Source organism: Lepidochelys kempii, chromosome 26, assembly GCF_965140265.1.
Source record: "Lepidochelys kempii isolate rLepKem1 chromosome 26, rLepKem1.hap2, whole genome shotgun sequence".
In the NCBI taxonomy this organism is placed as follows: Eukaryota; Metazoa; Chordata; order Testudines; family Cheloniidae; genus Lepidochelys; species Lepidochelys kempii.
The window spans coordinates 579637-597899 of record NC_133281.1 but is presented as its reverse complement, the minus strand read 5'-3'; the positions used below and the strand labels follow the sequence as shown (position 1 = coordinate 597899).

General features: G+C 61.5%; 1 protein-coding gene across 1 annotated transcript; it reads right to left on the bottom strand.

Annotated features, from left to right (window-relative positions):
* Positions 1-9279: 9279 nt before the first annotated feature.
* On the bottom strand, positions 9280-13203 carry NKX6-3 (NK6 homeobox 3). Its single transcript, XM_073324849.1, has 3 exons — positions 12487-13203; positions 10220-10389; positions 9280-9941 (listed from the first exon to the last, which is right to left on the bottom strand). Exons 1-3 carry the CDS (start codon positions 12854-12856, stop codon positions 9720-9722), a joined length of 762 nt encoding a protein of 253 aa, XP_073180950.1. The 5' UTR covers positions 12857-13203; the 3' UTR covers positions 9280-9719.
* Between the last annotated feature and the right edge of the window lie 5060 nt (positions 13204-18263).

Below are 18263 nucleotides of genomic sequence, written 5' to 3'. Positions count from 1 at the left end.
GGGGCGAGTTGGTCAGTGCCAGGCTACTGCCAGCAGCCAGGAGAGGGGTCCCTGCTGCCACAGATACCTCAACAGCAGGAAGGGACCTTGTAGGCCCACCCCTCTCAGTGAATCTTCTGAATAGCACCTCCGAGGTGCACAGCTTGGGCGCGTTGCATTGCTCTGTGCCCCAATGGCTGCAGCGTCAGGGTTCCCTCCTCTGGTGCAGCAATTCCCTATGGCTGGATGTGTCAGCCCCCCAAGCTCTAACCTCTCTAGGGGAAGCCAGGGGATAGAGGGACCCACCTGCACTCAGAGCTGCTATACAGGTACATGCGCCACCCCACCCCAGCTTCTTCCCTGGACGGTGGGGGGGGGACCGTGTGGTGCAGGGAGGCAAGTGGGCCCTGCTGGTGACGCTTGGGCCCTGTGTCAGCATCAGGCCTTGCGGGGAGCGGAGTTCTGTGCAGACACATGCAGCTGTGAGCTCATGAGTGTAATGTCAAATTGCTGCCAGTCTCCTGTGTCCCTAGTGTATTCCAGCCCCGGGGTTGCACCCTGCACTCCCTTCTTTTAGCCCCACCCATGCAACCAGCTCTGGGGTAGAGGGCATCAGCCATTTCACAGCCCACAGCACCCCAAGGAGAGCCTGTGCGTGGCAGCACCACCTCTCCTCTCCTCTGGTCGGTGAGACAGATGGCGTGACCACCTCTAGGGTGAGAGGAGAGTGCAGTCTCCAGGGCCCCCAGTGGAGCCTGCCAGGGGCTGAGTGCTGCTTGTGCGCTTGCCTCTGGCCTTCCGTGGAACCACCAGCCCTGCAAATCGCTGTCTGAGCAGAGTGCTGTGACCACGGCTGCCAGGGCATGGAGCCGTCAGCCTCGCTCCGCTGCAGCCCGTTCTCCTCTGCTCTGGGCCGTGCATCCTCCAAGCTACAGTCTAGCACTGTCTCCTGCTTTCCTAACTGCAGGGTCCTATCGCCTTACTTAAGGGGGAGAGAGTCAGGGAAGGCTGGGCCAGGCATGGGTTGGAGAGCAGCAGCCTGGGAATGGGAGAGTGAAAAGTGCTGGGCTGCTCTCCCTGGCCATTGAGCAGCCAGCCAGCCCCCCACTGCCCTGGCTCTGCTGCCTAAGTGGGGGATTGGCTGGCTGGATTTCTGTGGCTGATTCCTTGGCCATGTGCTCTGAATATGTTCCATGATGGGATGAGGCTGCTGGCGATTATTAATTGGAAGTTAGGTGTCCAGAAGTTCCAGAAGTGCTGATTCAGCTGCAATGGGCCAGTGGGTGCTCACAGGATCAGCACATGGGTGGCATGGGGAATGCTGGCAGTGCAACCTAGGAGTGGGCCTGGCAGGCTTGTGCATCCCCAGACCCATGGGCTTAGTCCCATGGGAGCCTTAGAGCCGTTCCCACCTGGGTGAGCCATCTGCCCACCAGGAGAGCTTGGTGTGGTCTCTGGCTCTGAGCACACCCCAGGCCTCCGCTTCGCAGGGGCTGTTCTCCCTTTGTGCTGTGAGCCTGGGCTCAGGCCCATGTTTGTCCTAAAGTCACTGCTGCTTCTGGGTGCTATGCTCAAGCCCCCAGATCTCCCTGGGCCAGCTGCAGTGGGTCCTGACTGGAGGTTGCCCACAGCCCCATTCTCCTCCCTCTGGCACTTGGGCTGGTTTATTGCTCCTCCCACATGGGGGCTGGAGGGCCTGGCTTCTGTTTCCCTCTGCCCCAGTGCTGGGCCACTGGCCAGTCCCCTGCAGTGATACCACCAAATGCTGAGACCTGGAGCCCCACCATGAGTCCTTGCTGTGCTGGGTGCCTCCCCCAGGCTCTGCTTCAGCCAGCCTCCCACACAGGGTCTATGGCCCAGCCCCTCCGCACCCTAGCCTTTCCCCTCGAGCTGGGAGGGGGCTGTGCTCCAGCACCCTGGCGTGGGCACTGCACACACCAACATGCCTGCTTAACCCAGGCAAGGGCCTCCAGCGCTGCTCCACTGGGCCTCTCTAACCTGGGGGAAGGAACAGCCACTGGAAGTCACTCCAAGGGGAGTCTTTGCCCCCTATGCCAGGTTCTAGGCTCTCTCTGGGGGATCCCACTGCTCTCCTCATGTTGCGTGGCCCCCGCCTCAAGGCAGAGGCTCTAGCCCCAGCCGCAGCCTAGTTCCAGCTGCATTGCACGGTGTTTTGAAGCACTTCAGGGCCCATGTATGCACAGGGGTTGGTGTGAGCGTCAGGCCCACCCCATCCCAGGATCTGGGTACCCTGGGGGGTTGGGATGAGCACCAGGCTCCCCCACCATGTATGCAGGGGGTCACCATGAGCACCAGGCACCCCTGGCCAGGGCACTTGTGTACCCAGAGGGGCCACCAGCAGCCAGGGTGACTGGACAGCAAGTGTGAACAATTGGGGCACTTTTTGGGGGGTGGGGGGAGGGAACTGCCTATATAAGACAAAGCCCCTAATATTGGGCTGTCTGGCCACCTCACCATGAGTGCCAGACTCCCATGTAATAGGCAGTTGGCGTAAGCCTAGGGCCCAAGTACTTAAAGGGGTTAGTGCAGATCACCCAGGTGCAAGGGGCAGGGCCCTTGCTGAGCGGCGGGCCTGCTTGGGACCCCTTTGCTGACAGGTATGAGCGAGGCCTTTGTCCTACAGAGGCTTCCTTACAAAGGCTCAGCTCTCGCTGGCCATGCTGCTGGCTTTTGCTTGAGGCACCCTCCCTTGGCCTCTCACTGTCTCCCAGGCTCCCCTGCCTGAGCTGTGAATTGCTGCAGGGATCGGGCCCTCCATGTGCACACCTGGTCATGTCACGCTGTCCGGGCCCCACAGGGGGTGCCCTTTCACCACACGCCAGAGCCCCTGCCCCGGGGGGCTTGGGGAGGAGAGGGGACTAGCTGATGCAGGGAGAGGAGCATCCTCTGGGGGGGGCAGGCACAGAGCCTGCCCTGCCTACGGCAGCACCCCCCAGCCTGGCCCAATCCCCTGCAGCTCCAGCCCTGGTGCCCACCCCCCTGCTGGGCCTCTCCCAGGTCTCTCCACAGCAGATCCCCAAGCCTGCTCCAGGCCTCCTGCAGCTCTCAGGCATTGCTCATGTGTGGGCCTGGCCCCTGGGGCTGGGGAGCACAGTGGCTGGATCCTTCCCTCCACGCAGTGGGGCTGGGCTCTGAACACGTGGACAGCCAAAGCCTTCCAGCACCACCTAAACCAGCGCAGTTACGTGGGCACCAGGGATCTGGTGCCAGGCCCCAGCTGGGGCTTAGAAGTGCCTGCTCTCAGGGGTGGTAGGGGGCTCTTTACAGACAATGGCCTTGTCCCCAGAAGTGCCTAATCATTCTCCTCACTGTTACAGAGCCCTGGTCCTGCTCCTCCTAGGGTAAGGAGGGGAGACAGGACGCGCTGGTGATGTCTGGGGGTCCCTGCTCCTGCCCTCAGCTCTGAGGTGCTGCGAGTGTCTCTGTGAGTGCCCATGCTGCAGAGCCACGCACCATGTCTTCCCCAGGCGGCCAGGCTGGCTGCTCCCTCCTGCTGCCTGGGCAGGCTCCGGCAGGCAAGGTGCGGGCCGGCCAGGTTAACATCCATCTTGCCACGCTCCCCCTTCCCGTGGCCCCAGTCAATACGTCTCTCTCCAATGGGAAAGTTAATAAATTTAGCTCTAGATTAAAAGTATCGATCATTTCATTTGTAAACGATAAATAAACAGGGGGCGCTCTGGGCAGCCCACAAGGCAGCTGCTGCTGGCTCTGGCTGGTGCAGCAGTGGGGAGATGGGGACGAGGGGCACTTGGCCCCTCATCTACATTCTGCCCTGCTGCCGGCATTGATTTCCTATTAGTCTCCCTGCACCACCCTGTAGCACATCATTCCAGGAGCTGCTATTAATGGCCTTTTGATAAATAATCACTTGTAAGTCAATAAATTTTTATTAAACAGTTTGGCGCTTTGATTTATGAAAATCCGACGGGGTTTGTCTGGGAGAAAAGGGATGTGGAATTGAAGTGGAGACGCCATCCATCTGCCTGCCAGGCTGGCCTGCCTGCCCACACTCACCACCTGCAAACAATTGCCTTTTAACACAAACAGCCCAGCCGGCCAGGGAGCTGGGGGCCAGGGAAACTTTGTCTGCGTCAGGGTTCTTTGCTCGGAGCAGCTGCCAGCCTGAGTTTCTGTGAACGCTTAACTTGGGCAGCGTCTGCATCCCACTGTCCTGCTCTGAGGGCTGCAGGCCCAAGCACAGACAACTGCTGCGGCATTGGATCGGGAGGTAACGGAGGAACCAGCAAACTCAGGGAGAAAAAGGACTGAGAGCCTGCTGTGAGCTCCCCCAGCACAGTGCCCAGCTCAGATGCTAGTGCTGTGAGCTTCTCTGCAGCAGTGCCCTGCACTGCCTCACTGGGCCTCCTGTGCTGTGAGCTTCTGCATAGCAGTGCCCTGTCTGTGCCCAGCCAGGCCCCAGTGCTGAGAACGGCAATAGACTATCATGCCAGTCTGGGCTAGGGTACACCCCCCTCGCCCACCCCAGCAATCTGAGCTCCCTGTGGGTAACCAGTAGATGGTGCAGGAGCTGGGGGCCGAGGGAACCAAAGGGATGACTAGTTTTTTCGGGGTAGGCCTGCCTGGCTATGGGTACTGTCTGAGCCCCATAGCTGGGGGAGAGGCTGGCATCCTGTTGGCCAGGTGTAACCCAGAGTAGGTAGAGCAGCACCCATTCGATGGCTGCGCTTCTAGATCTGAGTGTGTCCGTGTGGAGAGGCTTCTGGCCCCACTGTGTCACCTGGCTTGGAGACATGAGCATGGCTAGGCCAGAGTGTGATGCGGGAGCCTAGGTGGGCGGGTGAAGGGAGTGAGCTAGCCCTCCCTGGCAGCACAGGGGTCTGTGGGGCAGAGCTGGCCCCCTCTGGAAGGGCTGCAGCAGAGGAGCCAAGTTGGGGCAGGCTGGTTACAGCTACTATTTGTCACTCTCCCTGGCTGCAGGAGGCCCTTTGCCACCTGCTTTATTTGTCTCCCGGTGCTGACGTGGCAGCAGACAGGTGTTAAACTACTTAATCACTTTAAAATTGTTTTAATTTTCTGTTTTTTATTGATCTCCCCAGCACCAATTAATCAGCTCACTGGACCAGGCAGTTAGTACATTAAAAATTGTCAGCCACACCGGGCAGCTTAGAAAATGTCAAAAAAATATCCCGCCAGCTTCCTCGCAGAGCAGAGCCCAGGCTCCCAGCCAAGCGGCTACCTCTGGGGCTCAGGGCTGCTGAGACCCCCAAGAACCCACTGACCAGAGGAGTTTGCAGGGGGAGCCCCATATTCCTGGGGCCTGGCTTCTCCAACCACCAGCTTACCTGAGTCGCTGGACAGGACCAGGCCTTGATGCTCTTGGCACCCTGGTGTGAGGCCTCCAGCCTGGCCCCTGGCTCTCTTCAGGGCTGCTTCTTTCGCTGGCATTCCTTCCTCCCCACCTGCCCCCCAGGAGGAGCCAGGGGGTGGCACAACCTGGGCAGTGTTGCCGCCCCTGGCACCTCTTCGCTCTGTGGGAGAGGGCAGGGGCTGCTGGGCCCAGACACCCAGGGGGCCCCACTGAGGGGGTGGGGACTGGGGTCAGCCGAGGGGCCTGCGCTTTGCAATGGCAGGGCTGCCAAGAGGCCTGCAGGACAGGGAGGGTCCCACACTGCCAGGCGCCTGGCTTTGAGCTCAGCCCCTCCCTGGAGAGGCTGAGGGAGCCGGGGAGAGGCTGGCAGCAGCGGAGCGAGGTGAATGCAGGCGACAGGGCCCGAGGGCGAGCGGGAGGGCTGCCAGGGCCAGCGGGCAGCCGGGCAGGGGGCACCGGCTCCGGGGAGGGGGCAGGCGGCCTGTGGCTCAGGACATTACGTTGCTGTGGCCCAGCGGAGGGTCACGACTCAGCCGGCCAGGCACCTGCAGGCTGCAGATGGGGCCGTGCGGCCTGTTAGGCTCCGCACAGGGCTAGCCGGCGCGCCCCTGTGCCCGGAGCCTGGCGGGGCCAGAGTCCTTCCTGGCAGCAGGGCTGGGTAGCCAGCGGCAGTGCCCCGGGGCTCGGCCCGCGGGCGGCCAGGCTCAGGGGCCCTGCTAGTCTCCACGCTGCAGGCCTCAGCCTGTCACCAAAGGAGCCCCCTCCCGCAATGGCGTACCCTGGGGCCGCCCCACGGGATCCTGCCCTGCTCCCCCACAGCGCCAGGGCAGAGATTTGCTATAGGTCATCATTCAGCGGGAAGGGCTCTTGTGCTGCCGGGAGCCAGGCTGTGCTGGTGTGGGGCTCACTGTAGGGCCTGGGGCTGTATTGGGGGTTACTGTAGAGACAGGTTGAGTGGTCAGGGGCTGGATTGCATGGTGGAGCTGGGGGCCAGGCTGTGGCATTGGGGTTGGGGGATGGGCAGTGGCGTGGGGAGGGCATGCCTTGGCGTTGGGGGAGCCGGGCTGGGGGCCAGGCTGTGGCATTGGGGATGGGGGATGGGCAGTGGCGCTGGGGGCTGTGCGGTTGGGTGGGGGGCAGCCATGCCGTGGGGGTGGGGACTGGGCGGTGGTGCTGGAGGCCAAGCCGTGGCATTGGGGGTGGGGAGGGTGGGGCAATTACGTTGGGGGAGGCATGCCATGGCATTAGGAGGGGCTGGCGGGGGCCATGCTGTGGCACTGGGGGTGGACGGGCTGTGTGCATGGGGGAGGCATGCCATGGCATTGGGAGGGGCTGGACTGGGGGCCATGCTGTGGCATTGGGGGTGGGCAGGCTGTGCGGGGGGTGGGAGGCATGCCGTGGCGTTGGGAGGGGCTGGAGGGCCGTGCCATGGCATTGGGGGGGGGGCTGGGCTGTGTGTGGGGGGGAGGCATGCTGTGGCATTGGGAGGGGCTGGACTGGGGGGCCGTACCGTGGTGCCAGCAGACAGGCTGTGCTGTGAGCCCGGGGCTGCATTGCATTGGTGATGGTTTCACAACAGTGGGGACTGGCGGACGGTGCAGTGCTGGGCTTTGATGCCAGGCAGGGACTGCTGGAGGTCTGTTGGGGGTCTAGACCCCAATGGGTCATGGCAGCTGGGCTGGGCTACCTGGTTAAAGGTGCCCCCCCCCACTAATCACTCTATGATAGGCCCACACCACCTTATCTCCTATTGATTTCCTCCCCAGGATGCTGCAGCTTGTTTGCTCACAGCTGGCCACCATGTAATTGGCTCTCACCTTTGGTAAGTAGGAGAGCTTATCAGGGGCTGGGTTATTTGCTAGCACACAGTGACGTGCGCGTGCGTGAGTTCGCACACGTGGCTCACAATTGGGGGTGCCCAGGCCCGTCGCATGTGGCCTGGCTAGGGCACCCTGTCCCCATTCCTTGGCATGGCCAATCCAGTGAGGCCCAAACCTTGTACCAGGGTGACCCACCAACTGCACTTTGTCTTTTTTGCAATCCACCCGCGGGACAAATTTTTTGCAGGGTGGCACCTAAAATCAGGCCAGCGTCCTTCTCCACCATTGCCTCGCCCTCCTGGGAGGGGCCAGTGGCCACCGGCTGCAGCACCTTCTGCCCTGGCACGGCCACCTTAATTCCTCCCCGGCGGTGGAACGGGAGCCTGTCCCACCTCAGCCTGCAGCAGCAGCTCCTGGCCTGTGGGGCTGTGGCCAGCTTGCCAGCAATGCTATTGTGAATGACGGAGGCCAAATCTGAGTAGCTTTGCACCAGTTTGCAATGCCTGGCACTGAGGGGAAAGCCCAGACCCACGGGAAAAGAGCTGCAGGGGGATTGGCTTGCCTCCCTCTCCCTCCCCACCCCGAAATACCCGCTACCCCAGGGCTACCACACCCAGGCAGGGTCAGAGTCTGGCCAGCCCGCGGTTGGTGCAGTAGGAGCAGGAGAACCATGTTTACATGGGAACGTGGCATGCGTGCACAAGTGCACACTCATCCCCTATTGCAGGGGCTGCGCCCGTACTTTAACTGAACACATGGTATGCAGTCCGCCCGCCCCGGCGCGTCTCAGAGCAAGCCTGGCTCCGGCTCCGAGCGCAGGCCAGCCCAGCCCCTTGGGGCAGCCCATATGCACCCTACAGGCAGTGCTGTGCCCAGGAGGGGCTGGGGAAGCTAGCCTGGGGGCCTAGCATGGGCGAGGGCACACACATGCTGCTCCGGGCACACTCGCTTGTGACCCACGCATAGGGTGGGCGGAGGGCGTGTGCAGGTTGGAGTGGCAGTAAACACTCCTTTGCTATTGACGCACCATCAATCGTGTGGCTGCGACAGGTGAATGGGCTTTCACTCACTGCCCCAAGATAAATGGTATTTATTTGCTGCTAATACGTTCCAACAAGAGGCCTAACGAGCGACTTTTGAACTGGTGCCTCATGCAGTAGTTCAGGGTATGCTGAGCACCTGAGAGCTACAAGCTGCAAAGAAACCCCAAGCTCCCCTCCCCCTCCAGGGCACTGACCCTGCTCCCCACAGCACCCCAGCTGGGAGAGGCTGGCACTGGGGTAGTTGGGTGCTCCTGCTGCATTCAGCACTCTGCTGTATGAGGCGGGTCTACAACAGTGTCTCTGCGGCTGTTGGGCTAACCTCCCACCTGTGACTGGTCACGCTGCTCCTGGCCTGTCTGGACCCCTCCCCAGCACCCCATGGCCATCGCCCCTTACAGCTGGACGGTTCTCCATGGCTCAGGGCAGCAGCCCTCACAGCGTTACTGCCTGTGCATGAACGTCCGTGCTGGCCCGGCCTCGGACACTAATGCTTGGCCAGAGGGCTCCAAATGCCGCCTGCTGGGGTACCCGCCCTGCATGGAGCCGCGCGGGTCAGCTTCGCCCGGCCCAGGGAGCTGCGCGGATCAGGTTTGCCCGGGCAAGTGACCAGCACGGACTCAGGCAGGAGCAGGGTGACAGCACGCAGGCCCTGCTGAGTCCATGGGGCAGAGAGCAGGGCTGGGCTAATGAGGAAAGATGGGACAACGCCCCAGGTCAAACTTCAAATTAATTAATAAATAATGTACCCACAGGAATCTAGTGCTGGTGGCTCCAGGACTGCGACCTTTCCCACAGCAGCGCTGTCAAGGCTGCCTGCCAGCATCACCACAGCAGTGCCAGCATCCTTTCAGCGGCTCCCCAGCTCAGCTACTGTCTTTCAGCCCCAGTGAGTGTCCCCAGCGCCTCTCCCTGGTTGCGTGCTGAGCCGAGGCCCAGGCCAGTCAACACTCAGTGCAGGTCCCGCAGGGACACTTTGCTCAGTGTGGGGTTCAATGGGTTATAGCTTAACCCCCCCACCAGGCAGCTCAGCCATCGACACTCTGCTACCGCCCCAGCCAGCTGCACCCACAGACACGCCACAGTCAAATAACTGCCCAGATGCAGAGGGGGCTGGGACCTTTATTTCATCACTGCTCATGGCACGGCAGGGTCTGTAACACCAACAGCCCGGGACATAGTGGAGCCCGGCTTCCTCCTGCCCAGGGTGGGGGCAGCACCCTCCCAGAATGGGGCAGGAACAGAGGCAGAGCCCCCCTTTCCCATTTGCAGCCTGGCTCTATGGCCCAAGGCTGCACCAGCAGCTCCTGTTGGGTCAGGGCTGCTCCTGTCCCCTCACGACTCAGCCGGGGAGGAGGCAGGCTCCAGCAACCCTGCTCCAGGACCCTGTACCTCACGGCTCGACCCCTCCCGCTCAGAGCAGCCCCTGCCAGCTCGGGCGCTGCTCTGCGTGTCTCTGGCTCCGAGCAGGCTGGTGCACAGGCATCTCGGGCATGGGGCCAGTGCCAGGCACTGCAGGGGGCCGGTGGCTCAGCCACTGTGGGTGCCCAGGCTGAGCACTGAGAACGCAGCCCGGTGCTTCCTCAGCAGCAGGCGGATCTTCTCGTCATCCGAGTCAGGGTCCAGGGGCTTGTTGTATTCGTCGTCCTCGGTCTCAGAGGCAGCCCGCTCGCCCACCGCCCGCTGCGAGGAGGACGAGGGCTCCAGCGCACTCTTCTTCCGCCATTTGGTCCGTCGGTTCTGGAACCACACCTGGCCGGGGATGGGGAGTGCGTTAGGGCTGCACTGAGCTGATGGCCCCTCTCCCAGCTCCCTGTTCATCCCCACTGCTGCTGAGGGGTGACCAACCCCCACTGCCCTGGCCAAGCCCCTCAGTGCCCAGTGAACCGGCACCCCCCACAGACCAGTTTGCCTAAGGATCCAGCCCGGCCCTGAGGGAGCTCGGGTCAGTCTCCACTGGCCCCTTTAACAAAACGGCCCTGAGTGGCCCGGCCCCTGAGTCCCAGCATTGGCCCTGGCCCCTCACTCACCTTCACCTGCGACTCGGTCATACCGAGGGAATAGGCCAGACGTGCCCGCTCGGGCCCTGCCAGGTACTTGGTCTGCTCAAAGGTTTTCTCCAGCGCAAAGATCTGGTGGCCAGTGAAGGTGGGGCGCGTGTGCTTCTTCTTGTGGATGCTGTCGGCCAGGTGAGCCGGGGCTGGCGGAGGGAGGAGACCGGTCAGTGCAGGGGGTCTGGCGCAGCTTGAGCTGACCAGCCAGGCACCTACTGCCCCAGAGGGCGCAGCTGGGCAGGACGCGCAGAGCCCTAGCGGAGCCCAGTGGGAGCTGTGCATGCAGCCCCCCGCCGAGTGGGTTGTGCCCCACTGTCCCCCCTTTCCCTGGGGTGACAGTTCCCCCCCCCATGAGCAGGACATGCCTCATGCCCCTCCCTGGGTAACAGTAACCCCCAGACGGGAATGTGCCCTGCAACCTTCCCCGGGGAGCTGGTAACCCCCCCAGAGCAACAGTAACCCCCCCCCAGAGCAGGCCCTCTCCTGCAGAGTGACAGTAACCCCCCCAGAGCAGGACCAACCCCCCCGGAGTGACAGTAACACCTCCCTCCCCCAGAGCAGGACACCCCCCCAGAGCAAGACGTGCCTCCCCGAGGGTGATGGTAACACTGCTTTTGAGTGGGATGCTCCCCATGCCCTGACCAGAGCAATAACTCCCCACCCATAAAGCTGGACATTCCCCACAACCTCCCCGGGTGACAGTAACTCTCCCCCCACAGTGGGCTGCTCCCTGTGCCCCCCCTGCCCCACAGGTGACAGTAACTCCCCCCTCCCAGTGGGCTTTTCCCTGTGCCCCCCCCAGCCCTCAGGGTGACTGTAACGCCCTGTATTGGGCACGCTGTTCTGTCCCCTGAGTGGGGTCTGGCACCTGCTGGGCTTGTTTCGGATGCTGTCATCACAGCCACAAGGGATGGGCCCCCCATGCCTCCATCAGGGAGCAGGCCCCCCATGCCTCCATCAGGGAGCAGGCCCCCCATGCCTCCATCAGCCCCACCCCCACGAGTGACATCAAATGCCCTTGAGAGGCCCAGTGGCCCTTGTGCCACATGGCACCCCGGTGCCCAGCAGCAAGTGGGGCATGCACGCTGCCTTGCCCAGCCAGCCAGGGGCATGGTGCCCATCCCGGCTGCTCCCCAGTCAAGGCCAGCTGCTGTGGCCGGCTTAAAGCAGCCACTCGTGGCCCAAGGGCTTGTGCTAGCATGAGCAGTGGGGAAGTGCCCCAGGGCAGCCTGTCCCTCAGGGCCTGGGCTCCCCCCATGTTGGCCGCCATGGGTTTCTGAAACAGGGGCTTGTGGCTACAGGGCCAGGCTTTCCGGGGCACCCACATGTCAGGTGTGTTTTGGGTGCTGAGCCCCTAAGGACGCCCACAGGGTTGGGGATCAATCAACCCACTCCTCCCAGCACTCATCCAACACATCCCTTGGAGGGGTGGGCAGGGCAGGCTGACAGGTCCCTGCAGGCTCTGCCCCAGTCCTGCTGTCCCACCCTCTCCCTTGAGGCAGGTGGTCCCTGAGCTGGCTCCTCTCCCTGCCCCGTGGGCTGAATGTAGCACGTCCTGGAGCTTGTGCTGCTGGCGAAGAGAGCAGAGTTCCCACCCATGCAGCAAGGCGCCCAGCTGGGGCAGGGGGATTCTGCCCCCAGCTCGGGATTCTGGGGCTCAGCCCCTCTCCCTGCAGGGGGCTCAGCTCTGTCCCTGCGGGGGGAAGGACGCTGATTTCTGCCCTGCCCTAGAACGGTTCTAACCTCTCCCCTCCTCCCACCAGCGGGTGCGTAAAGTGACTTGGGTCCCAGCAGCAGTGGCCCAGGAAAGCAGTTGTGCCGTCACCTGCCATCCTTCCCAGGCATCCTCCCTGGTGCTCAGCACAGACACTCACCAGCCTCTGAGCACAGCCCTGGGACCCTCCCAGCTCTGCCTCCAAGTGGGTCATGGCCAGGCAGAGCGGAGGGGGCAGGGCAGGGCCCTTGTGAGCTGTCTCTGACCTCCCCAGCAGAATGGTCCCGCGGAGGGTGGCCCTGCCCCAAGTGCCTGGCACCTGCCCCAGGCTGGGAGCAGCAGCGGGTTTGCTGCCCAGACAGGGAGCGGAGCACGGGCTATGGGGCGCAGGTGGGCTGGGGCAGTTGGTAGGGGCATGGGGAGCATGGGCTAGTGGGGCCTGCTGAGCCAAACCTCTGTGTCTGGCCTCGTGCTGCCGAGCCCCCTGCCTCCCCCGTCCCCCAGCTGCGGTGCCAAGCCAGGTACTTACTGCTGCCGCATGGTCGGCCTCCTCGCCAGTCCTGGCTGGTGTCTGCCCAGCAGTCCCTGCCACGGGATGGATAGTCGCTCCCTCCCTTGGAGAAGGGCCCCACCTGGGGTCCGTAGTAGACGGGCTGGGAACCCAGGCTGTTAAAGCCGCCCGTGTGGGGGTAGGCAGAGAGCAGGCTGCTGTTTGGGCGGCTCAGGATGTCGGTGATGCCGTGCGGCGTGCCAGCTGCCAGCTGGGCGCTGAGTCCTGGCGGGCTGAGTTTGTAGAAGGAGTTCTGCACCGAGTACTGGCACATGGGGGCCTTCGCCTCCGGGAAGGGGGCCAGCGAGGGGCTGTTGAGCAGGAACGTCCCCTGCAGGTTGGCGTCCATGGCGCCGCTTCGCCCCGGCGGAGGCCGGTGAATGCACCAAGCCGGCCCCTAGCGCCCCGGCTGCATGCCGCCTGCTAGCAAAGCCATCCCAGGCAGCCTGGCCTCAGTGCAGGGCCGTGCCCGCTGGCCACAGTCCTGCCGCTTCCCGACAGCCCCGCCTGGGCGTCAGCTGCTGGCACCACCCGGGCAGCGGGCGTCACAGCAGCCTTGTGCCCCGGTGGGCTCCCAGGGGGCAGACTGGTCCAGGAGCACCTTGCCAGGGCTGGCCAGGGCTCAGGCCCAGCCCATGCAATGCCAGGGCCGGCTGGCCTGGCTGACCCCAGGTGCCCCCAGAGACGCTGCGCCCAGGCCCCTGCCACAGAAGTTTAACTTCAAGAGAAGCAACATTTCTCTGATAAAGATGTGGGCCATTAGAATACTGGACCCCGATTGGCTGAGCTGCTGGGGCTAAGCTCCCATTGGCTGGGTGACAGGGCAGGCCCTGGATTGGCTCAGCCCAGACAAATTGCAATTTGAAAGATTAGCTGTAAAAAATTATCAGCTGCTTGCTGCGGGGCTCAGAGCCCAGGCCTGGGGCTGCCCCATACCCCAGCCAGGGACGCTGCGCCAGGAGCCCAGGCTGGGCTGGGCGGGGCAGGGCCATGCAGGTGCGTGCAGCGGCCACGGGGTTGGGGACTGCCTGGGCCAGAGGGTGCAAGGCCACGTGTGCGCAGCGGGGCCTGGGTGAGCGTGCAGGTCTGGCTATGTGCACCGACATACATGCCTGAGAGCGCGGGCTGCCTGTGTGTGCAGCGCCCCAGCCCCAGCCGTGGGGGTCCATACCTGTGCGCGCCACTATTTGGCCATGGCTGGCGTGGAGACGGTGGTGGGGCTGCATGTGATAGAGCGTGTGTGCGGGGGGTGCTATTGTGTGTTGTGTAGATGCGTATGAGGGGTATTGTGTGTATGGGGCGGGAGCACTCATGTCTGCGGTGCAGTGCCCCGTGGCTGCTGGCTTGTGGTTGGTGGGCTTGCCTGGCCTTAGCCCACATGGCGCCCGGGCCCTGCAGGGGTTCCAGGGCAGAGGCCGCACCGCTCCCTCTGACCCCAGGGCCCACACAGCCGCCCACACTGATGGACAGCAGCTGTGGGGAGGTGCGAGCAGCCAACAGGTCTGATCCCTTGGGCTGCTAAGCAGGGCTCCTGGTTCGTGTGATGTGTCAGCTCAATGAATGGGGCGGGGGTGATTGCCCCAGCCTGGCGGGCTCCATTTTGTAGTATTAATTGTCCCTACTTGTACAAGCAGTGTCCTCCCACTCCAGCCTGCCAGCCCCCGTGTGACGAAGTGGGACTGTTCTTAATGTTTCCTCTGAATAGTGTGGGGGTGCCTCAGTTTCCCCTAAGCAGTTCTTAAGTATCTAGGTGGTGGGGTAAAGGTGTATGATCATTGCAGAGCCCTAGAGGGCAGATGTATGCAGGGGTCTGGACACAGAGAATGGCCAACACCCTGTTTCCTGGCACCTGATGGGCTGGGCCCTTCCCCCCTGCAAGGTGAGAACTAAAGGGTTGGAGAACAAAGGAATCCGGTGACCTCCTGGCCCGGGAAAGGGACAAAGCCCAGAGGAGGAGGGGCTGGAGGGAGTTTCAGTTTAGGGCTGGCTGGAGACATGGAGTGAAGGGCAGATGTGGTTGTCTGGCTCACTGACCCCCAAAAGGGACCCAGCTGAGGGGTCCGGTTCTCTGCACCTACAAGCTCTGTTTTAGACCATGTTCGTGTCGTCTAATAAACCTTCTGTTTTCCTGGCTGGCTGAGAGTCACGTCTGACTGCGAAGTTGGGGGGCAGGACCCTCTGGCTTCCCCAGGAGCCCCGCCTGAGCGGACTCGCGGTGGGAAGCGCATGGAGGAGCAGAGGATGCTGAATGCTCCGAGGTCAGACCCAGGAAGATGGAAGCTGTGTGTCCTGAAGACAGGCTGCTCACAGGAAGGCGACTGCCCCAGAGTCCTAACTGTCTTCATGGGGAGCAGTTCCAGAGCATCGCCCAGGGACTCCGTGACAACTGGTGGCAGAGGTGGGATGTACTGCACCCCGTGGGCGGCGCTTCCTGCAGTAAGTGATGGGGGAGCAGTAAAACAAAGGGGGATTGACGAGGACCAGGCGTGTTGAAGGCTCAGAGAGGAGTGGTTTCAGGGGGTGGTTAACCCCTGGGAGTGTGTGACCAGCCAAAAGGACTGTGCAATAATGGGGTCCCCCTGGGGACTGCGGTGAGCAGTCTCAGGGGCGGAGGAGCCTACAGCTTGGCCCTGGGAGAGAGAAGGACTTTTGCAGTAACAGGGTCCCCTGGGGATTGCAGCGAGTAGTCCAAGGGGCAGAGGAGTCTGCACTCGACCCTGGCAAAGAGGTGGTGACCTCGAGAAGGGCTGGCACACTAGGAGTTCTCCCTGGAAACCGTGGGGAGCTCAGAGCACACAGGTCTGTGAGTCCACAACAACTTGGGAGGAGCGGAGTGATGGCCTGTCACCGTCTCCTCAAGAGGGACATTGTAACCCTGTGCAGAAAGAGAGGGTTGAGCATTGGAAAGTTCACCAAAGCACAGTTAATCGTGCAGCTGGAGGGGGATGACCGCTCTAAGGAACAGATTCCTGACCCCAAATGGGGCTATAGCAGGATCTGGGAGCAGCTGGAGTGGGAGCCAGGCACCCCCAAGACTCCTGTCCATGACCAGACGAGGGTCTTCACAATCGGGTTCCCCATCGGGGGATCGGAGATGGATGGGATTGGAGCTGAGTCTGAGAGAGCAAGAGGACTGTGGGAGACAGCGAGAGCCCGAGAAAGAGCTGCAGAAGCAGCAGCAGCATGAACTGGCGGTGGGGGAGCGGAGAGGCCTAGGGGACCTCCCCGGGGTGAGTGGGGATAGACCCCGGGGGGCCAGTTCCGCAGGGAGCCTCGAGACTAAATTGCTGCCCCTGGTTATGGAGGGGGGTGTGTGGATGTCACCTCACTGCCTTTGAGCAGGCTGGCGATTTGAACCAGGGGGACCCTGCGGAAAAGCCCCGGTGTCTAGCTCCCTTGCTGGGTCCCAAGGACACAGACTCCATCTGCCAGATGGGTGGGGAGGTGGACAGGCTCCCACTCCTGACCCCAACCTATATATCTGTGTGGAGTTTCCTGGGGCCAGGCCCCTTGGACCCCCAGTGGGAGCGGAAGGTGATGGTCAATGGGGAGACATTCGTGGGGTGGCGAGATCCTGGGACAGAGAGAACTGTTGTCAGGCCCTGGGTGGTGCAGCCTCAGACGCTGGGGGGCTGTGTGAGCTGGGTGAGGGTCCCAGGGACGAAGCCCCTCACCCTGCCTATGGCCCAGATCCCTGTGCAGACCCAGGAGGGGTCCGGCTGGCTGGCTGTTGGGGTGCTCCAGGATACCAGCTGCGAGACCCTGTTGTGGGGTGACTGTGTCTCTTTGGGACAGGATCCAAGCCCTGCTCCTGTAACTGCCAAGGGTTTGAATTTGAATCCAGGGAACCAATCGGTGGAGAGGGGGCTCACGCTGGCTCTGATGCATTGAGAAAGTAGCGAGCTCGCTGCCTACCCCCACTGGGACAGCAAGGGCAGCGGTCCGCACAGTGGGAGCTGAGACCCCAGCTGAGTGGGGGAGACACAGGCAGGGCAGGGGATCTGTTGGGAGTGGCAAGGTGCTTGATAAGGAAAGTCTGGATGAGCCTAGGCAGCCTTGTGAGTTGATGGCTGTGTCTAGTCAGCAGGGTGGGAAGGCGAGGAGAGTGGAAGACGAGTGTCCCTGGACCTTACCTGTTAGCTGGGTGGAGAATTGTGACAGTGAAGGAAAGGTGCCTGTGTCTGCCAGGGGTATTGACTTGCCTGTGGAGAGAGCTACCCTGATCTCCAAGCAGTCATCTGTGACCAGCCTTGTGTGCTGGGACAAGGGGAAAGAGATCCCAAGCTGTGTGTCTGGTCAAGGGGAAAGTGTGTCCGGCTCTTCTTTGTCTGTGGAGCAGACAGAAGGGGCCTTTCAGCCTGTGATAGTTGAGGGTAGTGCAGTTGTCTCAGAGTTTATTCTGGATTCAGCTAAAGCCCAGGAAAGGAAGGGCCCTAAGTTTGTGTTTGATCGGGAGAATGGCCCTGTAACTAGGTCGCATCCAGTTAGTGTCTATGTAAAATCCCAGCGACCAGACAATTCTGGTGCGTGTACTTTGCCTGTTGCTAGTGTGTTGTTGGGAAAGGGTGTCGCAACTCTGTCTAATCAGGGTGAGATCCTAGCCAGGGCACAAGGAGAGCATGAAGATGATGTGATTCTGTTACGTACTGAGGGTGTGGAAACCTGTAGCAAGAAGGAAAAGATTCCTGAACTTGTGTGTGACAAAGGAAAGGAGAATGCTTCTGACCTTTTATCTAGGAAGTCTGTCAGTTTGCCTGAAAGGGGATTGTGTAGGAATCCGCTGGATGGGCCAGAGGTAATTCTGGATGTAAGGGAGACCCAGAACGAGTCTGTTGTTACTCAGGAAAGTGTTCCTCTAGAGCAAGCCCTAGGTAAAGAGGGTAAGGGCAGAATTTCTGTGAGGGGTGAATTGTTGCATAGAAAAGCCCTAGGGAAAGGAATCCTTATGGAGTCTTTGCAAGCAGTTTACTGCAACTGAAGGGTGTGAAAGTGATTTAATCAAGAAAGTTTCAGTTCCTAACAGCCAGAAATTTTCTGTTGTGAATGGATCCACTGACTGTCCTGTTGAAAGACCCAGTGTGGAGAGCTTTGAGAAGATCTCAGATGAAGTGAAAGCTGTTAAGAAAGTTAAACAGTCCTATAACCAAGTGGCTGTGTTTGGCCAGCTTGTTGGGGAGAAGACCCAATCCCAGTTTGACCCCCTGGGGTTCTGGGGTGGCCAAAGGGCATGGGCCGCATAAACCTTCCCACATGCAGCCTGCGAGTGCTATTGACCACCCCCGACCTAAGGGAGGGCGTGAAACTGGAAGGGCCAGGTGTAACTCCTACCAAGGAATGGGAGAGATACTGGGGCATCAGTGGGAATGTTGGTGGCTTCGAACTTCCCCAGGTCACTGGCTAAAGTGACCCCGCTCAGTTCGATCTCGAAGGGGGGAGAGATGTGACGAAGCAGGACTGTTCTTAATGTTTCCTCTGAATAGTGTGGGGGTGCCTCAGTTTCCCCTAAGCAGTTCTTAAGTATCTAGGTGGTGGGGTAAAGGTGTATGATCATTGCAGAGCCCTAGAGGGCAGGTGTGTGCAGGGGTCTGGACACAGAGAATGGCCGACACCCTGTTTCCTGGCACCTGATGGGCTGGGCCCTTCCCCCCTGCAAGGTGAGAGCTAAAGGGTTGGAGAACAAAGGAATCCGGTGACCTCCTGGCCTGGGAAAGGGACAAAGCCCAGAGGAGGAGGGGCTGGAGGGAGTTTCAGTTTGG